Source organism: Panthera onca, chromosome F2, assembly GCF_046562875.1.
Source record: "Panthera onca isolate mPanOnc1 chromosome F2, mPanOnc1 haplotype 2, whole genome shotgun sequence".
Taxonomy (NCBI): domain Eukaryota; kingdom Metazoa; phylum Chordata; class Mammalia; order Carnivora; family Felidae; genus Panthera; species Panthera onca.
This window is the reverse complement of record NC_138356.1, coordinates 4,533,446-4,556,363: the sequence shown is the minus strand read 5'-3', so window position 1 is coordinate 4,556,363 and position 22,918 is coordinate 4,533,446. Positions and strand designations below refer to the sequence as shown.

At 40.6% G+C, this 22,918-nt stretch overlaps 1 protein-coding gene across 2 annotated transcripts in view; it reads left to right on the top strand.

Moving 5' to 3' along the window:
• The window catches only part of PCMTD1 (protein-L-isoaspartate (D-aspartate) O-methyltransferase domain containing 1), a 68,027-nt gene that overhangs the window by 20,269 nt on the left and 24,840 nt on the right, over positions 1-22,918 (top strand). Inside the window, exon 2 of one of the 2 annotated variants that reach the window (XM_060610517.3) lies at positions 11,446-11,876. The exons of the other annotated variant lie outside the window; for it this stretch is intronic. Within the exon in view, the coding sequence (XP_060466500.1) occupies positions 11,570-11,876 (307 nt within the window). The 5' untranslated portion in view covers positions 11,446-11,569. The remainder of the gene's footprint in view (positions 1-11,445; positions 11,877-22,918) is intronic. 2 annotated transcript variants of the gene reach the window in all.

The window sequence follows — 22,918 nt, the reverse complement described above, 5'->3', positions numbered from 1 at the left end:
ACCAAGTGGAAGTCTTTTGTGCAAAACTTAGAATATCGAAATGGAAGGCAGTACTAGTAGCTTTGAGTAATTTTTTATTGAGAGCGAGAGCATTTAGTATTTTAAAGTGTACTATTAATAAACATTCTCAGTTATGAGTACGCAGTTTGCTGTTTACAGTTCGAAGCCCAATCTAATTAGTATGAAATAATTCCTTACATTGTTAAAAGCTTTCAGTTGTGTCAGTTTATTGTAGCCAAATTGAAAGTAATATTTAAACATTTTTTTTAATGAAGATACACTAACCATTTAAGAGACTAATTTCCATGAAAAGAGATTGTCTACTGAACTGAAGCCATTCTTTGACTTTCTGTCCTCCGTGTGCCTGTGTCCTGCTCAACTTGCTGGACCAGTGGTGAAGAAGTTGTCTAAGTGAAGCCTGGCGGGAGGTACTGAGCTATAGTTTAATAAGCTTTCACAAGCGTTTTGGTGGTTCAGTTTGGACAGTTTTCTCCAAATGAGTCCTGTTGGTACAAGATTAATCATTTACGGTGACCACTTACTTTAGAGCTTGTAGCATTGTGGTGATGATCTTATGATTACAGTTTAAGAACTTCCTTAACTTTCTCTGGGTCATGAGTAAAAACAGGGATAGAGTTATTTGTCCCAATAAATGAAATGAAGGTATAGTATCAAATGTGGTGTGTGTGTGTGTGTGTATTTGTCAAAGGGTCTCAGACCTACATTTGCTGTTTTATTTCTGATAATGTGAATATTAGTGGTAATGCATGACATTAGATCTATGAATAAGACTGAAATATGTCTTATATGGAAAATCTAGAACAAATTGTTCTCAATCGGTTTTCTTCACATGGGTAGTGCAGATAATACCACCTGTCCTGTGTAAATATCCTGGAGTAGTTAATGAAATTGTACGAGTTGGTATGGAAGCGCTGCAAATTAAAATGATGTATAACGAGGTATTTTGTTCTATGTAGCTTTCACTGCCTGTCCATAGATAAAATGGTCATGGTGGCCTCTGGAAAGATACCATTTTATAAGGCCAAAAAACTTTATGTTTACATTTTTTATTTTTGTGTAGCAAATATGCTTAGACAGTTTTAGAGTTGTTACAGGTGCCATCGAGAAAATTTGATTTCGTAGCAGTATCTTCCAGGTGAAAAAACTAAAGCCAGGAAAGATAACAATTTGCTCAAAATTGTATGGTGTGACAAGGCCAGTCTTTGCATTCCACAGTATGATATGCAGGAAGAATATCTCTGGTGTGAGTTCATGTTCTGGTTTGTGATGGGAACAGATGCCGATCATTTGAACTCCCAAATTGTGGGATTTTGCTTTGGGGATATTCTTTTATTTTTATTTGAATATTGTTCTTTGTGAACTCAAAATGTTTCCAATAAAAGAAGCCCAACTTTAAAAGACTGACCGGAGAGGAGCTGACAATGTATATGCTTTTCTCTCCTGCTTCCCTATTGATCTCATGACGTCCTAAGAGCATCGTTCAGCAGACCAGAAAGCCCAGTGTCAGTTCAGTATTCTGCCTCAGACTCTCCCTGAGCTACAGGAGGTAAACACCTCTTCTGTTTGAAAAGTTTTTCTGGGCTGTAGCTTCTGTAAGGAATTTTTTTTTTTTTTTAAGTGTTAAGGTTGGTTAGTACAACACTTAATGTTTCTTGAAAAATTGAAGATGTTAAGCAGTAATCCTAAACTTTGAGGCAGTAATTCTCTGAGGATTTTGGTAGTTCAGAGATACGTGGGACTGCATATCGAGGGCATTTGGAGTATACTTGTTTGGTGTTTAGGGATACACATGTCTAATGGTGTACTCATAGAGGTTTTAAGAGGTCATATATTCAGGGGGCGCCTGGGTGGCGCAGTCGGTTAAGCCTCCGACTTCAGCCAGGTCACGATCTCGCGGTCCGTGAGTTCGAGCCCCGCGTCAGGCTCTGGGCCGATGGCTCGGAGCCTGGAGCCTGTTTCCGATTCTGTGTCTCCCTCTCTCTCTGCCCCTCCCCCGTTCATGCTCTGTCTCTCTCTGTCCCAAAAATAAATAAAAAACGTTGAAAAAAAAAAAAAAAAAAAAAAAGAGGTCATATATTCAGATCTTAGAGTAAAAGGAGCGGAGGAGACTTTGGAGGTACATGGAATCCTGTAATTTTCGGGGCGCGTGGGTGGCTCAGTCGGTTGAGCGTCCGACTTCGGCTCAGGTCATGATCTCACAGTCTGAGTTCGAGCCCCATATCGAGCTCTGTGCTGATGGCTCAGAGCCTGGAGCCTGCTTCTGATTCTGTGTCTCTCTCTCTCTCTCTGCCCCTTCCCTGCTCATGCTCTGTCTCTCTCTGTCTCAAAAATAAATAAAAACATTAAGAAAAAAAAGAAATCCTGTAATTTTCAAAATTATAAGATTTCAGCTTGTCTCATCTTGTCCTTTAAAAATGTTTTATATTTCCTGTTTCAGATTCTGTGTCTCCCTCTCTCTGACCCTCCCCTGTTCATGCTCTGTCTCTCCCTCTCTCAAAAATAAATAAAACGTTAAAAAAAAATTAAAAAAAAAATGTTTTATATTCCTCTCTCACCTTATATCCCATACCTTGAACTCACGTAAAGCCGCCTCCTACTGTTTTTTCCAGTCTTGTTTGAGTTTGCGCTGGTCTTCACTGCCCCCAGCAAAGGAGAATAGGAAAGTTAAAAGAATGAGGGGGGAGGTAGAGGGAAGAAAAAGGCATAGGAAGCAAGACTGGAATAGAATTGAGAATATAACTGAAGAGTCTACGTCTGTGAATATAGGCACCTTGCAACTTGATAAATATCAAAATATAGAACCTGGTTGCTTCTAAACAGAACTTTATTTTGTTACTTGAGACTGTGTAGTAGTGAATTGAAGGGTTGGGGAGGAGACGACAATCTTGAATTATCTTGAGAGAGTGGCTTATCAGCCGTCTGATCAGATGAAGATTCCAGAGTTCAAGAGAATTTAAAGGAAAAATACACTTTCACTTTGCTGTAGTTGTTAGGTATGTTCAAATTTGAAAGTATTTCCTGAAGTAAAAGGCTTGAAGTTGCTCTTACAGTGTATTATGTTTGTTATTTATTAAATGCTTGCTAACACCTTTACAACTGTGATGAATATTTTAAATATTTATTTTATCTTCGTTTTATTTGATCTTTATTATTGAGTTTACAATTTGGATAGAAAAGATGTGTTGAACAAAAGAAAACTATATGAGACAGCTACTTTTTGCTGATTTATGGAACAAATGCTCCATTAGAGAAAATTAGCACAGGTGGAAGTTAGCTAGTAAGTTACCAAAGAGAGTCTCGTTACCTGCCTGCTTCCTGAGCCCGTGTAAGTGAGCACAGAGGGCAGCTGGTCCTGATGTGGGCCTCGTGGCCTAGTTTATGGCCCAGAGCATGACAGAAGTCACTGCATTGGTTTGTGTTTGTTTGTGGTTTTGGTTTTTTTGTTTTTACATTAACGCCTCTCAATCAGTTTACATGCGAAGGGGTGTATTATTCCTTTCCCTTCTGTATACACTGTAACTTGGCTTTTCTTTAGGATTTACATTTTCACCCTGTACTTCTGTCTTCAGGAGGTCACTAAGTGATAACGTCACTAGATTTCAGAATTGACACTTACTTTTTTGTTTCCCTTTTCGGTCCTTTGTGTTTAAAAATGAACGTTTTGAATGTGTCTTTTTTTGTCCTAGATGTGAAAGAAAGTGGATTATTTATTGGACATGTGTACATTAGAAGTCTTATGCGCAGTGCACTCTTTACAAATTTATGATGCAGTTAATATTTTTCTCATTTTATAGACAAGGACAACTGAAGATCACAGGTTAGACTTTTGCCTGAGGCTGCATAGTCAGTACATGACATCAGATGCTTTATTTCCACTATCCCATTCTTCTTTTGGAACCCAGAGTACTAGAGGGGAGGAAAAAGGAAATTGGAGAGAGGGAGGGAGATCTGAATCTTCTTAGCTAAGGGGATGAAAAGTTTACTTTTGAATTATGAGCCAGGAGCCTCTTTGCAAATTGTTCTGTTTCAGAAGGGTTTTATGGCTTGCCAAACTGGATTTGAGTTGTGGCTCAGCTACTCATAAGCTCTGAGCTTTGGTCTCCTCATTATAAAATGAAGTTAGTACTTCCTCATAGAGTTTTGGTGAAGAAATAGAGCCCAGAGCCTGTATGTAATAGAAACATAGGAAATTGCTTGTGTATATTATCACTAATAAAAAAAATTAAGATGTGTATTTATCATTGGATATAGACTTACCTGGATGTTCTCCCGGTAGCTTTGGGCGCATGAGTAGTGAATCTTTAATGTTGGAGGAAAATATTTTCCTTCTGCTCTTCTAGGTTCTTTGGCTTCTCTGATAATCAAATTAATATAAGACAGATTGATGGGAGAAAATTTGAATTGTATGGGAGCCCCACAGAGACAGACCCAAGGAGAAGCTGGGCAGTTGAGGTTTACATGCCATCCATCCATCGAGAGCTACGAAGTGGGATAGGGGCCTGGGAGGTCATAGGGAGGTTCACGGGATGGTAAGAGCAGATATTCGTCCTGCTCTGCAGATGGGTCAAGAAAATTAAAAAAAAAAAAAAAATGGCCTTGGTAATAGCTTTCTTTCTGGGCCCACCTCCTTAGCTAAACTCCTTTAGGTAGTTTAAAGAGAGGTAACAGTTTTGCTTTAGGCTGCTCGGTCTTGATTGCCTTCAGCTCAAAATGGTCTACATGCCAAAGTGGTACATCTCAGGGAGACTTGTTCTGAACCCCTTCATTAGTCTGTTCCTCCCTTTTCTTTCTTTTGTTGTTCTGTATTTATATCTCATCAGATCTGTTTGCCATCACTGAGAAGCACCCCACCCCCCCCACCCCCCGTGTCTTTGCACACTCAAAACAGGCTTCGCGTGGCTCCTCTGATCTTTGAGGCGTGAGGAAGAACGACCCTCTGCTCATGCCCTCAAATAGCGTGTTGTCCTTTGGATGACTAATCTTCTTTCCCCCAAAGCGGGTGAGCCCTGTCCTCACCTTTGCAGAGAACGGAGCAGCAAGCAGCACCTGGCTGCCTGCCCCTGGTCGCTAGGAGGGAAAGAGCGTGAGTCAGCGTTCACTGTTCCCCAGCGCTGTGACATCTGTCCGCCATCTGTTTGCCGCCCGCCTCCTTTGACTTGTTTTTAACCTTCCGTAAAACATCCCTCAGGGGCCTGAAAGACACCGTAATACTGAACTGGGCCTTCTGTAGATCTTCCCCTAAACCAAATACCTTGAAACCACATCCCTTATTTTGAAAGACTGGCCAGCAACTTTTGGGAACACCTTACAGATCATCTCAGGTGAGCTCGTGTGAATGTACGCACCCTGTTGTATTCCCCCGAACCCCAGCACGCATACGAGAAAGAAAGTGCCAAGGAGCGGAATTGTGTTCCGTGAGTTGATATGGTGACTTCGTTCTCAAAAGATCTGACTGCGTGAGCTGTCCAGTCTTCTTTTCTGACGTTTCTCTATTCTGCCTTGGTCTTTTCTTTTTCTTCGATTCCTTAGTTTGCTTTTATTGTTTGATGTAGGACTTGACCATTCCCATTTCTTTCTTTTCCATGTTTGGAGAGAATGGCAGGAGTGGGGCACCAAAAAAATGTGATCAAAGTCACAGAGGTGCCCAGGCATGGACAGACATTCCTGCACAACTAGAACTCAGCTGTCCTCAAATGCGGGTTTGATGCCAAAATGGCAGGGAAATTAGAGCTCTGGGGAACCTTAGGAATCCTAGAATTTAGCCCCTTCATTTCACAGGTGAGGAAATGATGTTCTGGAGAGCTGCCCAGAGCCATACAGCAAAGTTTATCGGTGGGACCAAGGCTAGACCTTAGTCTCTTGACTTGCATTTGGCACTTTTCCATGATTGAGGTGGAATTATCTCAGAATTAACAAACGACAAACACTTCTGTGACTTAATGCTGCGATGGTTTTTTAATAGTGCTTGCTTGACTCATAAAAAATGAAGTGTATTTCAAGTTAGGGGATTATTATTGAATTATCACAATATTCGTTACAGATTTTAACTTACTAACTCTTCACATACACATTAAGTGTGACCCAAAATTCACTGCCCAGCAGTCAGCGGGGGGACTCATTATATTTTGGTGCCTCCATGCGGTGGGATAGCACACCTGGATTTTGGAAGAATTTTTGATGACGTGAAAATGCTTAAGACCTATTTGGCAAAAGTTTGAAGTAATAATATTACTAATTTTGTTAATAAGAAAGCATATATGTGCTTAGAAAGTGAATATTAACAGTGGCTCTTTAAATATTAGGGTTATGAATCATTTTTATTTTACTTGGTTTTCGAATTTTATGCAAATGCACATATTTTTATAATTGAATCTGTCAACATTATGGAAATGTGATTTATAATAATTCATTTTCCACCCACTTTTAGGAACTGTATGATAAAATGACTTACCTTTGAAGCTCTGTGGTATAAATTGTTAATAATCTCTTTTTTGTTCTTTGATTTTTCTACCATAAACTATTTTATTAAGTGTATTTTTATTCCTTCAGAAATTATTTTCTATGTGTCTTTAGATTCATCTGGTCTAACACACAAACACACACACACACACACACACACACACACACACCCTTTATATTCAGCTTGTCAGTTTTGTTCAAATAATGCATGTGCACAATTTAGAAAGCCAAGTGATCCCTTGAAGACAAAGCCTGGCAGTTCATGGCTTCACTCGTTTCTACCTGGAGACTCACACTCCACAGGGAACTTAATGTGTTCAGCTCTTTCATGGTAAGGAAGTTACCTCTGCATTGCTAACTAAGATCATTCTTTTGCTCTTCTTCTTAAATATTTAGACAGCGTTTAGTTTCCGGAATCACAGATGAGGTGTTAGCTCCCATATCCCTCTTTATCTCTTCACCTCCTCCCTCTCATCCTTCCTAGTGTGCTTAAATGACTATTCGCATTAAATTTTTTTTGTAATGTTTTTATTCACTTTTGAGAGAGAGGGAGTGAGCAGGAGAGGGGCAGAGGGGGAGACACAGAATCTGAGGCAGGCTCCAGGCTCCGAGCTGCCAGCACAGAGCCCGACGTGGGGCTTGAACTCAGGAACCGAGAGATCATGACCTGAGCTAAAGTCGGATGCTTAACAGACTGAGCCACCCAGGCGCCCCAGCGACTACTCACATTAAATCAGCCACTGTGTTTTCGCTATTCCGACTGTATAAACATTGTCTTCCCCAGACCAAATAACGAATTGTAATTATGTTCTCTTTCTTTTACAGTTTTGGTTTTTCCTTTACATCTTGTTTTAAAATTAGTCATACAATATGTCTCTCATCTCAAAAGCCTTTGCTGGCTCCATTGTCTGCGGGAGGAAGTCCAAGCGCTGTGCGTGTGTGTGTGTGTGTGTGTGTGTGTGGCCTGCAAGCTTCCTTTTTCATGTCTCTTAGTCGTTCTTGCCTCACCAAGCACTGCTTCTATTCCTGCGCTTCAGCTCTGCGCTGTTATTTGTAGGGCCTTACCAGGGGCAGGCGCATGGCCTCTTGTCTCCTTGTCTTTGCCACATGTTTTGAATACTTTTCCTTCCTTCTGCCTTCTTGCTTACCCGGTCTTCCACCTTTAGGAAAACTTTCCTGTCCTTTTATTGCATCCCCGCGTCTGGGCTGAGTGTTTCGTAACGTCCTTGCACGGCTCTGCTTATCCCATTTCACAGTTTTGCGTGCCAGCTCTTCTCCAGACTGATCTGTGGTCCCTCACATTTCCTAAGATCCTTCAAGGGCCTGAGGTCAAGTACTGGGTTTTTCTATAACATCTGAAAACACCTACTAATGTTTCACAAAACAGCGGGACATGTGGGAGAAATAGCCTTAGGGCATACCACTGAAAACCTGTGCAACTGTATAACCAGGTTACTGACAAAGACAGACAAAGATAATAGCAATCCTCATAAGATTTCTAGCATAGCTAAATCTACTGGGATTTGCACCTGACATCACAGTCCTTCAGTCTTTCACAGCCTTAAACCCCAGGGTTCATCTTCGTTTTGAAATTTAGGCCCTAGAAGACAGTTTGCTTATGGATATCATTTTATTTTCATATGTATATTTTCATCAGAATTTTAAAATCTGAACCTGGATATAGCCTTAATTCATATGTTGTTTTAATTCAGGGACAGTGTCTTATCATTTTTTTTCATCTGCATTCATAGCTTCCCCAGACCACTTGAAGTAACTGTGACAGCATCTACCTTAGAAGCAGGTCCTCTGTAACTTCAGCTTTTTGCTGAAAGTTTTCGTAAGTTGCTAAGGTGTCTCTGTCATGTGCATAAGCTTGTACCTTGCTGTCACTTCACAGCATGAACATGCAGACCACCATGACTGTTACCTGCACATCCTTACCTTACATCTTGTTCAAGGAAACATGATGCATTGCGGTGATTGCTCCTCTTATTCCAGAAAACCTTTCCTGATCACCTCCCTCCTGGATACCCTACAGCTTTGTGTTCAGATGTGTTTCTTTCCCATCAGACCAGAGTGTCCTGGAAGTCTGGTTCAGGTCTTGTGCTGCTCCTTCTTGACAAGGTGATGTGTTTCCCAACTTTCCAAGTACCTGCTCTCCGGTCTGTTGCAGTAGATCAGAAACACAGATTACACTGCACTCTCTGAAATGGAAGTGTAATTCTCCTGCCCTTTTAATCTCCCTTCCTTGTTAATACCTGCGGCTGACTCTGCTGCATCAAGTAGATGTTCTTAAATTAGATTCAGCTCATGGGTTTGTAGGAACTCAGGCTCCTTCTGAAGCTGCGTAAAACTTTTCCTTCATTCATTTGTCAATGAGAAGGACCAAAGTATGATCGGATTCTCAAAAGGATCCAGGCTTAAAAAAAAAAAGAAATAAATCACTGGCCGACGGGATAAAGGTCTTAAGGTGATCAAAAGTACCCAGCTGCGTGTAGTTTCTTAAAAGGGTCATCTACTCTGTCGCTTTAATACCAGCCATTTCCTCAGCCTTTGATTCCCTTAGTCCTTTAACTGTGTTACCCAGTCTGTGCCTTCTTGAGAAAGCTCTCCTGGGTTCCTGGATCCACTTTGCTTTGGGCTCCTGTAGCAGCAGTCACATGCGTTGTAGTATCCCAGCCAGGCCTTTACAGATTGTTTCTACTTGAAAGTGGGCAAGGGATCGCCTTCCTCACAGGCTTAGCGTAGCTTTTAAGGAGACCATGTGTTTTAACGAAAACACTGAGTACGGTACAGGGTCTGTCAGCAAATGGGAACAGTTCTTACTGGTTTGATTCTTCCTCCTGCCTTTCTCACCACGAGTGAGCACTTCTGTGTGGTGAAGTCAACATTTGTTTGTTTGCTGTGATAAGTTGGGACAGGTTAGAGCCCAGAAGGACCTGAGAAGGATTGGGTCACTCCTTAGCCCTGGAAGCAAACGGAAGGGGAATAGTTTTTCAAACTAGTAAGATACAGCACTTCGAGGAGAGCCATCAAATGTCTTCAGAGTCACAATTAGGCTTCATAAAGTCCTGCGATAGGTGCCACGCTGGGACTGATGAGCTGCTTCCAGTTCAGCGTAGCCACTTTTTCTTCCATCCCGGGAAGGCATTCACTCTGAGTACCAGGTGAAAAGTTAGCCTACGCCTAGAGGCCGTGTCGTGAAAAACAAAACGAAACAAATCTCTAAATGCTAGAATTTTGCTCAGCGATTTAAGATGCTTGGGTTAGAAAGGGGTGCCCAAACTAAGACTGTGGAAGGAAGAGCACGTTGACGTCTCCGTGTGCTGCGAAGTCTCCTCATTGAGGATGGTGCTGTAAGCCCATGTGTTTTTCCAGTTACTTCTCTTTGGGGTTGTGGGGGCATTGGAGCCAGCCAACTCACTTGTCGAGGTGAGTTTCCATAAGTTAAATAGTGTGACATGAGTTCACAGTATTTCCTCTGCTCAGAAAGTTTAAGGAGATCACAGGAAAAGACAAAAGAGGACACAGACAGTGGGGACAGGGCCTGGTGAGGAAGCTGTCCCTGGGCTATTGGGACAGTTCAGTCACAGAAGTCTGAGAACCCTGAGGAAGCTCGAGGCCTCAGTTGCTCTTGTACTCAAAAGTCAAGGGGCGCCTGGGTGGCTCAGTCGGTTAAGCGTCCGACTTCAGCTCAGGTCACGATCTCACGGTCCGTGAGTTCGAGCCCCGCGTCGGGCTCTGGGCTGATGGCTCAGAGCCTGGAGCCTGCTTCCAATTCTGTGTCTCCCTCTCTCTCTGCCCCTCCCCTGTTCATGCTCTCTCTTTGTCTCAAAAATAAATAAACGTTAAAAAAATAAAAAAATAAAAAATAAAAGTCAAGAGTGAGGGTACAGCCCTGCCAGGGTCGGCTGTCAAAACTCTTTTGTTTTTGGCTACGGGCATTTCATTTCTCACTTTCCCTCCCGTGACTTATTAATTAAGAAATTAGTTGTTACGTGAAATTCATTTATTAACCGTAGTTGAATCAAAGATTAAATTGTGTATCATGATGATGTGTTAAAAGTCTTAGTTTATCAAGTTGCACTTATGTTTTCATTTGAAGATGCTGAAATTTTTAGTTGAAGTTTATTGTACCTGTGTGTAACATGTTCTGGTGCTTATGCTATTAAAGTTTTTAATAAAATTGTGGTCTCCTTATTTATCACCACAGGGTTTACCAAATAAAACACTTTAACACACATATGTTTGTGTGTGGGTGTGTGTATTTTAAACGTGTGGGAGTTTGTTTTAAAGTGGGTTTGTTTTGTTTTTGTATTCAGTGTTTGGGTAATTATGTTGCTTTGTGTTAACATTTTGAATTTATGTGGTGCACTGAAGATTTTTAGCATTTAGGTGGTAGTGGATTTTTAAGTTTAGGAAGTTTTAAGTCAGTGAAGTAATTCATGCATGTTAAACTAGACTCACCATACTCCGAAGGCTGCCTGCCTTAATGATTAAGAGCATGGTTTCTGGAGTCGGAAAGACCTGGAACTGTGTCCCAGAATTGTCGCTTTCTAGACCAGCTCTGTTCAGTGTGGCAGCTACTGGCCACACGTGGCTGTTAAGCACTTGAAGTGTGGCTGGGGTGCCTGACTGATTTTTACATTGTATTTAATTTTACTTAATTTAGGTCTAAATAGCCACCTGTGACTAATGGCTACCATATTTGGCCTTTCAGTATGAGGTGACTTAACTCTTCGGTGTCCAAGATTTGCCACAGGTACAGAAGAGATCGAACTTAAGCTACCTTTTGTGGTTGTTATAAGAGTAAATAATAATCTTGAGGAACTTAACCCTATGTCTGGAACAAAATATATCCTTGAAAAATGGTGGTTATGATGACTATTATATATTTACTAAACTGGAATTACTTTTCCTTTGAGCATTAATTTAAACCTGTTTATTTTTATTCTTCCCTTTCAGGATTAATTTATTTTTGGAAATCAAGTGCAATATTAAAGGGAAAACAAACCACACTCCATTATTGGAAGCCATTTCTGCTAATTTTATTACATTTTAAAATTTATGATTTGATTTGAATACTATCATGGGAGGAGCTGTGAGTGCTGGGGAAGATAATGATGACTTAATTGATAACTTAAAAGAAGCTCAGTATATCCGCACTGAAAGAGTGGAGCAAGCCTTCAGAGCGATTGATCGCGGAGATTACTATTTGGAAGGCTACCGAGACAATGCGTACAAAGACTTAGCCTGGAAGCATGGCAACATACACTTGTCAGCACCTTGCATTTATTCTGAAGTTATGGAAGCGTTGAAACTTCAACCAGGATTGTCTTTTCTTAACCTGGGAAGTGGAACCGGATATTTAAGTACAATGGTGGGCTTAATTTTAGGTAATTTTATTTTTGTGAAATTTTATTTTAAAAAGTAAGCTGAGTTTGTATAACTGTTTCTGATTTCCAGGGTTTGTAAATTTGTATACCTTTGAATGTATATACTCAATAGAGTAGTTCTCCTCCTTACTTGAGTGTGGAAACACAAGGCGGTAGCAGTCTTTTCTTCGTCTCAGCCCTGACCCTGAGAGGCAGCATGTGCATTTCATCCTAGACTGAAGAAGTCCTCGGAAGTGTTTTTCAGCCCCCGGTCATTGTCTGTTCAATATTGGACAGCCGGTAGGCAGAGAGCTCAGGAGTCTCGTGTAATCTATTCCAGGTGAAGGGCTGTGATTGGCGGCTGGCGTAGAGTTTCGTGGTCCTCTGTGTCCCATTTTAAAGGGAAGGGTGCCAGGTTTCTGATAGAGACATGGGAGTGGGTGTAGAGGGGGTGTAGAGTATATACATGGCACCGGTGAGGCAAAGGAAGGGATTGGAGAAAGAAAGTACGTGTCAGTAAGCTTGCGGAGGACATGCTGTCTGTTCCGTCAGGCGTTGTTCGTGGTGTAAGTATATAGCAGTGATCCAAAGGAACAGATCTGCCTTTGGGAAGCTGGCTGGGTGGTGGTGAAAGCACTTTACGTAGAGTACCTCATTTAATGATCCTAATCATCCTGTGATGTACGTACCATTAGGATCCTGCGTATAAAGGTGAGTAAACTGAGGCACAGAGAGGTTGACTGACTTGCCTCAAGTCACATGGCTGTGAAGTGACACCTGGGAAAGACAGAATGTGGGTTGAAAAAGCATGGATGGAGGAAAATATGCTCTGAGACATGATGTTGATGGAAACAGCCATTATTTTTACCAAGTGCTGCTACGTGACAAACATTGAGGTAGAACACCAAGGCCCGTCACGTAGACTCTTGCCCTGGAGTTCACAGACTGATGAGAGTGGAGAGACTTGAGAAAATCAGCAGTTTTCATCCAGTGTGATACATGCTATCGTTGAGGCATGTGCTCAAGTTGTAGTGATGAGACGGTGATTTAAAATTCATTCTGAAGTGATGGGGAACCTTTGAAGGATTTTGAATAGAGAAATGAGTATACTCTCGTAGGGGGAGTCTGTGTCTCAGGGTGTGGGACAGTCCTAGTTTATCCCTGTTGTCCTTGCATCAGTATTTATAATGTCCTTTTCTTTCCTGAACTGCCCTAGTTTGGGCAGCCAATTATGTAGTCCCATTAAATGACTTTCAAGGCATCTTCAGGCCTGAAATCCTCCTTTCTTACACACTGACTGGCTCCTTACTTTCTCTCCTAGTCCTGGAACCTGCAATCCAGCTCATAAAAAAACAACTGAGTCAGTTCGTGATACATGATACAATCTAATAAATAAAACATTCTGTTTTATCCCACAACCGATGAGTATGTTTTTGATACGGGATGGTATGTTAAAAAATGGTGGCAAATTATTAATTTTTACCAACAAAGAAGTTTAGCAGCTTACATTTAAAATTGGTATTCCTGCCCTTCCTGAGACAGGACTTTCTCAGCAGGTTGGGGACCCCGACCTTTTTGAAACAGTGCATTTTTTGGCCAGCTCTGGCAGCTTTAGGCTGGAGTCTAGGCCTCACAGCCTGTCTGGCCAGTTTCAGAGCACCTGTTACCCTCTCTTCCACTTCTCTAGCCCTGTCAGCTGGCTCCTGCTGACGGAGGTCAGTCGTAGCGCAAGGGCTGGGGGGGAAGGCAGGTCATAACTAGTTAGCAACCTTGCTAGCAGTGAGATTGCCCTCTTGAACTCTACTCAGTCGCCTCTCCAGGAGATTCATTTCCTGTGGCCAGATAGATGCATCTGTAGGCTGACCTCAAGCTTTATTGTGTCTTGAATGCCTACCTCCATACCAGAGGGCAGCGTGGAGAAACAGACCCCCGTGTAAGTGATCCACGGTGCACTAGATGTTTTCCTCCTGTTACAAGGCTCCAGGGTGTCATGGTCTTTAGTTACATGTATGACGATGGTTACTGGACATTATGCCAGGATTTATCTGTGTCTGACAGAGTCAAGGCCAAGATAAAGTTCTTCGTGTTTTGATGTGGAATAGTCCTTTGGTGACGAAGATAAAAGCACTCTTAAGAAGGAAAGGCAGAAAGCAGAGTCTGTAAAACAATGATTATAGCTAATAAACCTTGGATTGGTCTAGCTTCTGAGGAAGCCTAATCTTTTTACCCCTGCCTCTCCGTTTTTGGTTTGCTTTGTGAGTGCTTTAAGCCAGGACAATGGAACTAAAGAAAGTCGCTTCTACGTGCCCTGTCATTAACCCGAGCATGGCGAGTCGGATTTGGGTCTGTTGCTTCACAGTGACCTTATTACCAGAAGCTCTGTCCTTATTAAGTAACTAACATCACGGCTCTGAGCCATGCTTCTCTCCCGGTCACAAGATGAGGGTGACAGGTGCTCACCATAGGCAGTGGTTCTCCTCCGAGGACACACCGAGCTTGATCTGGAGGAGTCCTGGCTGGCGCCCGGAGAGTGCGGAGCCTGTGGCTTGGTAAATACAGATGAGAAAAACGCTCGTTGAGGAATTTCCACCGCCACTCCAGAAACACACCTGTAGCACGTAGGCTACAGTCTGGCGAGAGCTTTTGTTCAGTGAGAGGAAGTTAGGTTTTCTTAATATCAGCAAATTTCTCGTGGCTGAAGCAGTTGTTCGTAAGTGGAATGTGTTTTTGCTCCAGACGTGAACGGATCACTCCGGCTCCTAATGTGCCTCATTTAGACAACTTATTTCACATTAAAGATAAATTCTTATTCCTCTGGCTTTTCCTGAAGTCTTCTGAGAACTAAAGACTGACACAAAGAATCAAGTACTGATTCCTCCTCTCAGTGCTGTCTTTTTCATACCTATGGAATCCCACTGAAAAGCAGGGTGCAAGAAAAGGGCTCCCAAGTCCCTCAGTTTCCCAGAGTTGAGTTATAACTATCAGATCTATGAAGGCAAATCGATCCTATGATCTTTCTAATTCAGGTGGGGGTGGTTCTCCATTCCGATCCTCTTTGCTTACGTATTCCCTCCAATTTTCTTACATAACCCACGATGTAAAAGTTACAGCTTTCTTACGAAACTTAAAATATCGGGGTTCATCCAACTTAATGTTTTCCTCGCCTAGTTCCTGAGTTAATAGAAATGACTGCAGAAACGGCCAGAATCATTCCAATGCTGTGTTTGCCACTACCTCAGCTTACAGTACTACTTCTTAAAGGTAAAACAGTTGGCCAGCTTATGTGCTTTACAGGCAACTTCCTGCCCACACTGTATCGCCCAGTTGCTGATGAGTTAGGCTACATGTTGCTGTCACGTCTCTGTACTTTTTCTGTTTACCAGAGGACATTGAATGGTCCTCCTTCAACTGCCGTGAGATTGCTTTGACTTGAGATGCTCCAGTATTAGCTTTCATTTTAGCCCCCTTCTCTCTTTAATGAGGTATGATTTACATTACCCCATTTTAAGTGTACAGTGAGTTTTAGTAAATTTGCAGTTATGCAAATAGTATCATAGTCCAATTTGAGAATACTTCTATCACCCCCAAACATCCCCCATTCCCAGTTGAATCCACTTCCTGTCCCCACCCCAGCCCCTGGCAACCATTCGTCTACATTGTTTCTATAGATTGTCTTTTCTGTACATTTCATATAGGTAGAATTATACAACATATGGTCTTTTGTGTATGTTTTTTTTCACTTGTCCTTATGTTTTCAAGGCTGTAGCATGTATTAGTACCTCATTCCTCTTTTATGGTTGAATAATACGTTATTACATGGGCATACCACATTTGTCCATTCACCACTTAATGGACATTTGGGTTACCACTTTTTAGCTATTAGGATTGATGCGGTCATGAACATTCACATGGTGCAGATCTTTGGGCATCCGTTTTCATTTCTCTTGAGTGGATTCCTAGAAGTGGAATTGCTGGGCTCTATGGTGAATTTGTTTAACGTTTAAGGAAATTGTCAAAGTGTTTTCTAGACAAGCGGCTGCACCATTTTCTATTCCCACAATGTACGAGGTTCTGGTTTCTTCACTTCCTCACTGATGCTTGTGTGGTGTTTTGTTTTCTTTTTGTAATAGTATCATAGTAGGTATAAACTAGTATCTCACTGTGGTTTTAACTTGTACTTCTGTAGTGACAAATGATGTGGAGGAGAATCTATTCCTGTGTTTTTTTAGTCGTACCCATGTTTTTAGTTAAATGTCTTCAAATCTTTTCCCCATTTTTTAATTAAGCTGTTGGGTGTTCTTATTGATGTCTAAGTGTTCTTTACACAATTTGGATACAAATGCTTTATCAGAAATACGGTCTTCAAATATTTTTTTCATGCTCTTTTAAGCCCCTCTTTTAGGAATCTATTTTGGCTCACTTTAAGCCAGAGATGAATCAGGGAAATCCAGAGTGGTCTTCAGCCCCCACCCCCCATTCTTTTTGATAAGACAAAACACATTCTGCAGGTTCTCAGTGTTTGCTTTAGAATATATTTTGTATTAAACCAAACCTCAGTTATTCCTCTATCCACCCCATCCCCCCGCCCTTTTTTTGTGAGGATTGGTTTTTTCTTTTTCTTTTTCTTTCTTTTTTTTTTTTTTTTTCTTTTTAGGAGTTACAAAGGCTCTTGGCATGTGCTTTATTTTGGGCTCTGAGCAAATCTGTTTTGAAAAGAACCATTTATTTCATTTAGGCTACTCATATTTTCTGAATTCAGTAAAACTCATCGCTGTTTGAACTGTTCCTTCTTTGTCCCAGTTAGGCTTCTGTGCATCTTCTGCCCACATACCCTGTCTTGAGCTGCCGTCACTAGTCTATATTTTAGGGCTCTTCCCTGTTTTCACTTATGGTTGTGGAGTGGAAGTCATTACGAATCTCAACCATCTCTTTCAATTTTTACTCCCTCTAAAAATCAATACCCAGGTGATTTTGTGTTTATGGAATATTACTGCTAATTATTATAGGGCAACAAATAGTAATACAAACATCAAATATTAGGAAACTACAGATTTTTAGAAATTTTACAAAGTTTTCATAGTAATTTCTGGTTATATTTCCTCATACTGTTCTTCAGAGTGCTAAGGCAGTCCCCTTGGTGTGAAAAATCTTAGGTTGTTCTTGCACATCTTGAGTTTGTATTTATCTTCAGGATCAACTCTCCCAACTCAGATTGTCTTTGTTTTACAGTTAGTTGCTCCCTATTATTTGTGAATTTGCTACTTAAAATTTATTTGTAACTCTCAGATCAGTACTTGGTGGCTTTTGAGGTCATTTGTGCACGAAAGCGGAGGCGTGAACACTTTGGGTCACTCTGCGTGTTCCTCGCTGGGGTGGACGGGGGACAGCTGTGCCTTCTTGTCACAGCTGGCTTTTAGAGGAGCCTAGCAGATGAAGACAGAAGGGGACAGTGCAGCCCAAGCAGCTCCTCTGGTTCTGGAGCCTGTGTTTGGCCCCTCCTGGGATGCTCTCGGGCAAACATCTCTTAATAGTTCGGAAGCTCGTTTTCGCTTTTGTAAAATAAAGCGAACAAGCAGGTTGAGTTTTTAGGTTTTAAGATTATTATGTGTTTGAGGTATGTGTGCGTGTGTACGTGTCTCCCCTACAAGAGTGGTTCGGCACTTGGTAATTCAGTGTTTGCTGAACTTTATAGAACATAAACTACCGTAAGTTAGGAGTGTCAACCCTGTGTTTCGGAAGATTACTTAAGCTTTCCGAATTTGTCTCTTTATGTGTAAAGTAACTTGTGAAGACCTCACAGGGTAGGAGCTGGTGCCTATTCCCTTCCTCTCCTCGTACAGTTTTCCCTGAGCGGACTTGGTCGGTTGGACTGAGCACGTAGATGAGAGCCAGAGATCGGCTCGAGTCAGCAGGGCTACTTGGCCTGCTGGAGTTCCTGATCCCTTCTAGAACCTGTCTTAACATTCTCTTGGAGTGTGGCTTCTGCAGGGGTCGGCTCAGCCACCCTCCCACACCTTTGGCATTCAAAGATTCTTTGCCTGGATTTCAAGTCTCTTTCCACTGCCTTTGTGAACACTTTTCCGTCCTGTTAGGGAAGCTGATTTGGCTTTGGCTAGCGAAGGGTGAAGGGTGGATCTTTTCTTCTGTCTTCGGGTAACATCCATATACAGAAGATTCACCGGTTTCTAGCACCAAGGCCTGGCCCGTCTCCTGAACCGGGGACACTCTTGATCTTCCGGGCTGGGCCAACACACTGGATGCTAAACACATGGTGCTTAGGGCACATCTCTTCGGTGTGCACAAGATTCCGGAAGTGTGGCCTGTTTCCGGCTCGGGTCACCGTCTCTTACTCGGTCCCACACGAGGCAAACAGTTCACGTTTTCTTCTTCCTGTTGTTGCTCATTCTGGTGAGAGGTAGCTTTTTATTTTCTACCCCAAATTCTTCCAGGTGGAAACCTGGACATCAGACTCTCTTCGCTCTTTCATCAGTTTTTGTGGAATGGGTAACATACTGGTAGGGTTAAAAAATGCCCAGCGAATCGAAAGGTATACTCGAAAAGGTTTTCCACTTCTCTCCATTTTGTCTAGTTGGCGGGTCCCCACTTCAAGAATAACTTCATGGAGTTGGGGACACCTCTACTTTTGCATGATACTCACATGATTATACGGATAATAGCTGACTTGAAGTCATAATCTCCTTCGGTACATGAAGGAAAGTATGTATTGCATTTTACAAGATTCCCATCATAGCTAACGTTAACAGACTTCTTTTGAATGGAATGTCCTTCCCTCAGTCTTCCTTGGAGTGCCTCGTTCTGCGGTGGTAACAGATAAAATAGATTTGCCGTATACTTAATGCCTTTTGCCAGTATACTTGATATTTAAATTAAGACATGAAAAATACACATTTTAGGTTTTGTGTACATCATTTGCTTCCGTCCGAGTTGTGAGCCTTTTAAGTTTGGGAGCGTAGGTACATTTTTGTACTTTTTTATTCCTTCAAAGGTATTTGTTATATTCAACACTGTGGTGGCTGCTGAGGATCCAGCAGAAAACGAGACCCATCCTGTACACTTGAAGTTGTGCTTCTCATTTCTGAACTAGCAGTAGGAGCACTGTTGTCAGCTTCACCGGCCCATTCTTCATTTAGTTCACTGTTTGTTGTGTGAATTGGTCACCATGCTGGCCCCGGTGTATCTTCAGGTATTTCACAAATATGCAGTGCAGCGAAAGAGCTGCTGAAAATCGCTTCCAGGGGAAATGATTACATCAAAAAGAATTTAGATCAAGTGTGAAGCTGTTTAACTTTTAAAACTGTTTTTTGAGGTGAGCATGTTTTATTCTCAGTTGATTTAATTTACTCTGGTCGAAACCTAATCTCTATTTGAATGTTCCACCGTAGATGTGTGAGATAGTCCTAAGTTGCTGTGAACATGCTAGAATTGAGTGTATTCTTAGCCTGCTGGGCGGAAACATGTAAATGATCTGATTGTGATGTCTGGTTTTGGACATGTAGTTTACTTAAGGGCTCGGATCTATTTTCTGTAACTGTTTAAGCCAACACGTTCAGATTTTGTGTAAACATACACCTAAAATTCAAGTGTAATAAAGAAAAATAGCACTTAGAAATCCGCCGTCAGCCGAGAGGAGCTCGAGGGGCTGGAGCTGGAACTTCCTGGAAAATTTTCAAGATTTGCTTCATGAAGCCTTTCCTAAACCTACAGAGCAGAGAACGAAGTCTAGTCTAGTCTTAGGTAGATCCAGCTAGCTTCAGAATGGTTATGTGAATGTGGCAGGACTCAGTAAACATTTGACCCTGTTTTTCTTTAACGTGCTCTTTTTGTACAAAAATGTACGGGAAAACCATAAGAAATTGTTATCTTAAGTGGCAATATGTGAGATCAATTTCTTTTTTATCTAGTTAACGATTACTTAATCTTTTGCGGATTCCTTTTACTTCCCTTTCCTTTATGTACCTTTGCACTATTTATGTCTCTTTGTTATACCCCAAGATGTTTACAGAGAGAATGAAACCTGTTCTCTTACCTGTTACTGTCTCTGAATTCTTACAAAGTTGCTTATAAATCTTCCCCCAATGCTTTATTTTATACAACTAAAATTAGTAATAAAATATCATTGGAACTTATTAAAAGATGTTTTTACATTATATATTTCAGTTGTTATTGAGAAACTTTATACTGGTTTCATAGAACTCAAGTACCTGATTCACCTGCTCCCTCTTGTGGTAAATACTTAGTTTTATCCAACATGCTTTTATTGGTAACACTTTACCAATGAGAATAGAGGTTTGGATAGTCCAAAGAGATTTTAAAAATCAGGAGGATGTGGCTAGTGTGCCCAGCCTGGACTGTGTTTAAGGTTATCTGTAGGGCCTAGGCCACACCCTGAGAGATTCCCTTGGTCTGTCTGGGGTGGGAACCAAGCATTTACAGTTTAATTTTTTTTTTAATTTTTTTAAAATGTTCATTTATTTTTGAGGGAGAGAAAGAGTGTGAGCGGGGGAGGAGCAGAGAGAGAGGGAGACACAGACTCCGAAGCGGGCTCCAGGCTCAGAGCTATCAGCACAGAGCCCGATGCAGGGCTCGAACTCACAAACCATGAGATCATGACCTGAGCTCAAGTCGGACACTCAACCGACTGAGCCACCCAGGAGCCCCTAGGTTTTCCTAATCGCTATTTGTCTTAATTAAACTTTGATTTCTGTGTATATTTCTATTTTTTCTTCAATGTTTAGCTCTTAGAGATAATGGTCAACTGTTAGTACTTTTATTTTTTTAATATGTAATACAAAAAAATGAAACCGTTAGCATTTACAGAAAAACCTCTTCACATTGGCAAATACAGAATAGAATTGGTAACTACTGAATACAAAGTTACATTTATACTTTATCTCTTAGATGGTGCTAGAAAGTGTTGACACTTCTTTTGGATACTGTTTCATTTTTTCCCTTGTACCTTTCTGTTAGAATTCTTTTATTAATTTGAAAATCTGAAGACTATTTTTTGGTGATCTCTTTGACTAGCCCATTATTTTCTGATAAAAAGTTATATGTATGGGTATAGTCTGGACACTTTAGACCAAAGGGTGTAATGACGGACATGTCTCCTTCCCACCCTAGGTCTCTGAGGCCCTTTCCTTGGAAGTAGCTGTGTTTGTGTTCTTAGTTTTCTAGGTTTTATTTTCTGTTCTATTTAATGCCTGTGTCAAATATGAGTTGTAATAAACAGCATCACACTACATTTTTATCATATATTTAAAATGTTCCAGTTGTATTTTACATTCTAAATAAATGAGGTATTGGCAACATTGCTATTTAAGTTCTGTCTTTTATTAATGAATTCTCTTAAATTTATTATTTTTAATATGTTAATTATACAGCTTAATAGTGATAAGGATATGTTTCCATGTTACTTACATTTCGTTCATTAAAAAATCATAAATGGTGTATTTGCACTAGAAGTTAATACATAATATATTCTGCACGTCTGTTTACGGTATGGTCAAACCCTTTATATATTAATGAAATTGTTTTTATACCCAGGTAATGTGAAAAACAAGTTATGTGAAAAACGTCCTTAAGAAATGTTCTAACTGAACTTTAATCTTATTTCCAAAAGTTGCCACTTTGGTTTTAGACAATAAGCAGAAAGCAAGGAAAGAAAAAAGAGACTTTTAAGTGATGAACCACCTGTGTAGTCCCTTTGAAATAGAACTCAAGGTCAGACTCCCTCTCTTAAGAAAGCAGTGTGAAATACTGAATAGAAGCCTTGATTTCCAGATTCTTTACATGACACCTTTATTATGTAGCTTATGCATTTGGTCTTAAAGGAAACTTCAGATTCTAGCAATATGGATGTTTTCCATTGATATCTTATCCATGTAGCCCGGGTTTGGTCTGGTCTCATAAGAATAGTTGATTACTATAGCTAGATTCTTAATGAATAATGAAAATATGGAAGTCTTTGTTTTACATTAAATGGATCACCTAGGAATTTATCTCCTAGAACAGTATTTTCCTCAATATGTGCATAAAGTTAAGTAATTATGAGTTGAGTTTTTTTAGTGAGGAAAACTTTATTCAGTGTTTCCTAGCATTCTTTGTTTCCTTATGGAAATTCAAGTTATTAAAGTATTCAGATTCAATATAAAAAAGAGATGTCCCCATGTGTTCTCTGAGTTTTTTGTTTTTTTGTTTTTTTTTGCCGCTTTTATTTTTGAAGACAGGTTATTTTTGTTTATGATAATAATCAGGAATTACAAGAGGTCTAAAATGATACCAGAAAGGATGTTCCAGTTTTCAGACGACCCAACTGTTTGACTGTAAGGAGACAAAAACAGAACATTTAAGATTGCATCAATCAGCATAACTTACTTTAAAAGTATGAAAGCACCGCAAAGGGAGTTAATTCTACCCGTTGTGTTTTGATGGATCATGTACCTTTTTACCCGTATCTGAATACATTTTTCAAGTATAACCGTTTTTTTTTTTTAATCATATTAAATGGAATATGATAGAAATACAGTAGGTTAAAGCATTATCTGATTTTGGCTTGAAGATAGTATCCAAACATTTTGGTTTAATTTTTCTAGTTTAGGTAGTTTGTAGATCATACATCATTTTTTTTCAGGTGCCCTCTGAACATTCAAACATGATAATTGATGACTGATTTTTTTTTGTTTAAAAAATCTTAGAGGTCAGTAGAACTCCACTATGTATTGTATTTTAATGACATTCAGTAGGGGGTATATCCAGTTAATTAGTTCCTAAGATACAAGATACAAAAAAGAAGTACGTATAAGATAGGGAAGATACATACACGTATTTTTTTCCTAGAAGACCAATTTCAAAATAAAAATATAACTAAAGTATAGAGTAGAAAACTCTGGCTCAGTTTTGGAAGTTCAAAAGCACGTAGCCTACCCAGATGAGATTGTGTGTTACCGTCCTGTGTGTCACGGGGCAGGTGGTAATGCACCCAGTAGCTTTGGGAGATGAGAATTCGGTTGCCGGTATTTTGTGACTGTCCCAGGGCGCCCTCC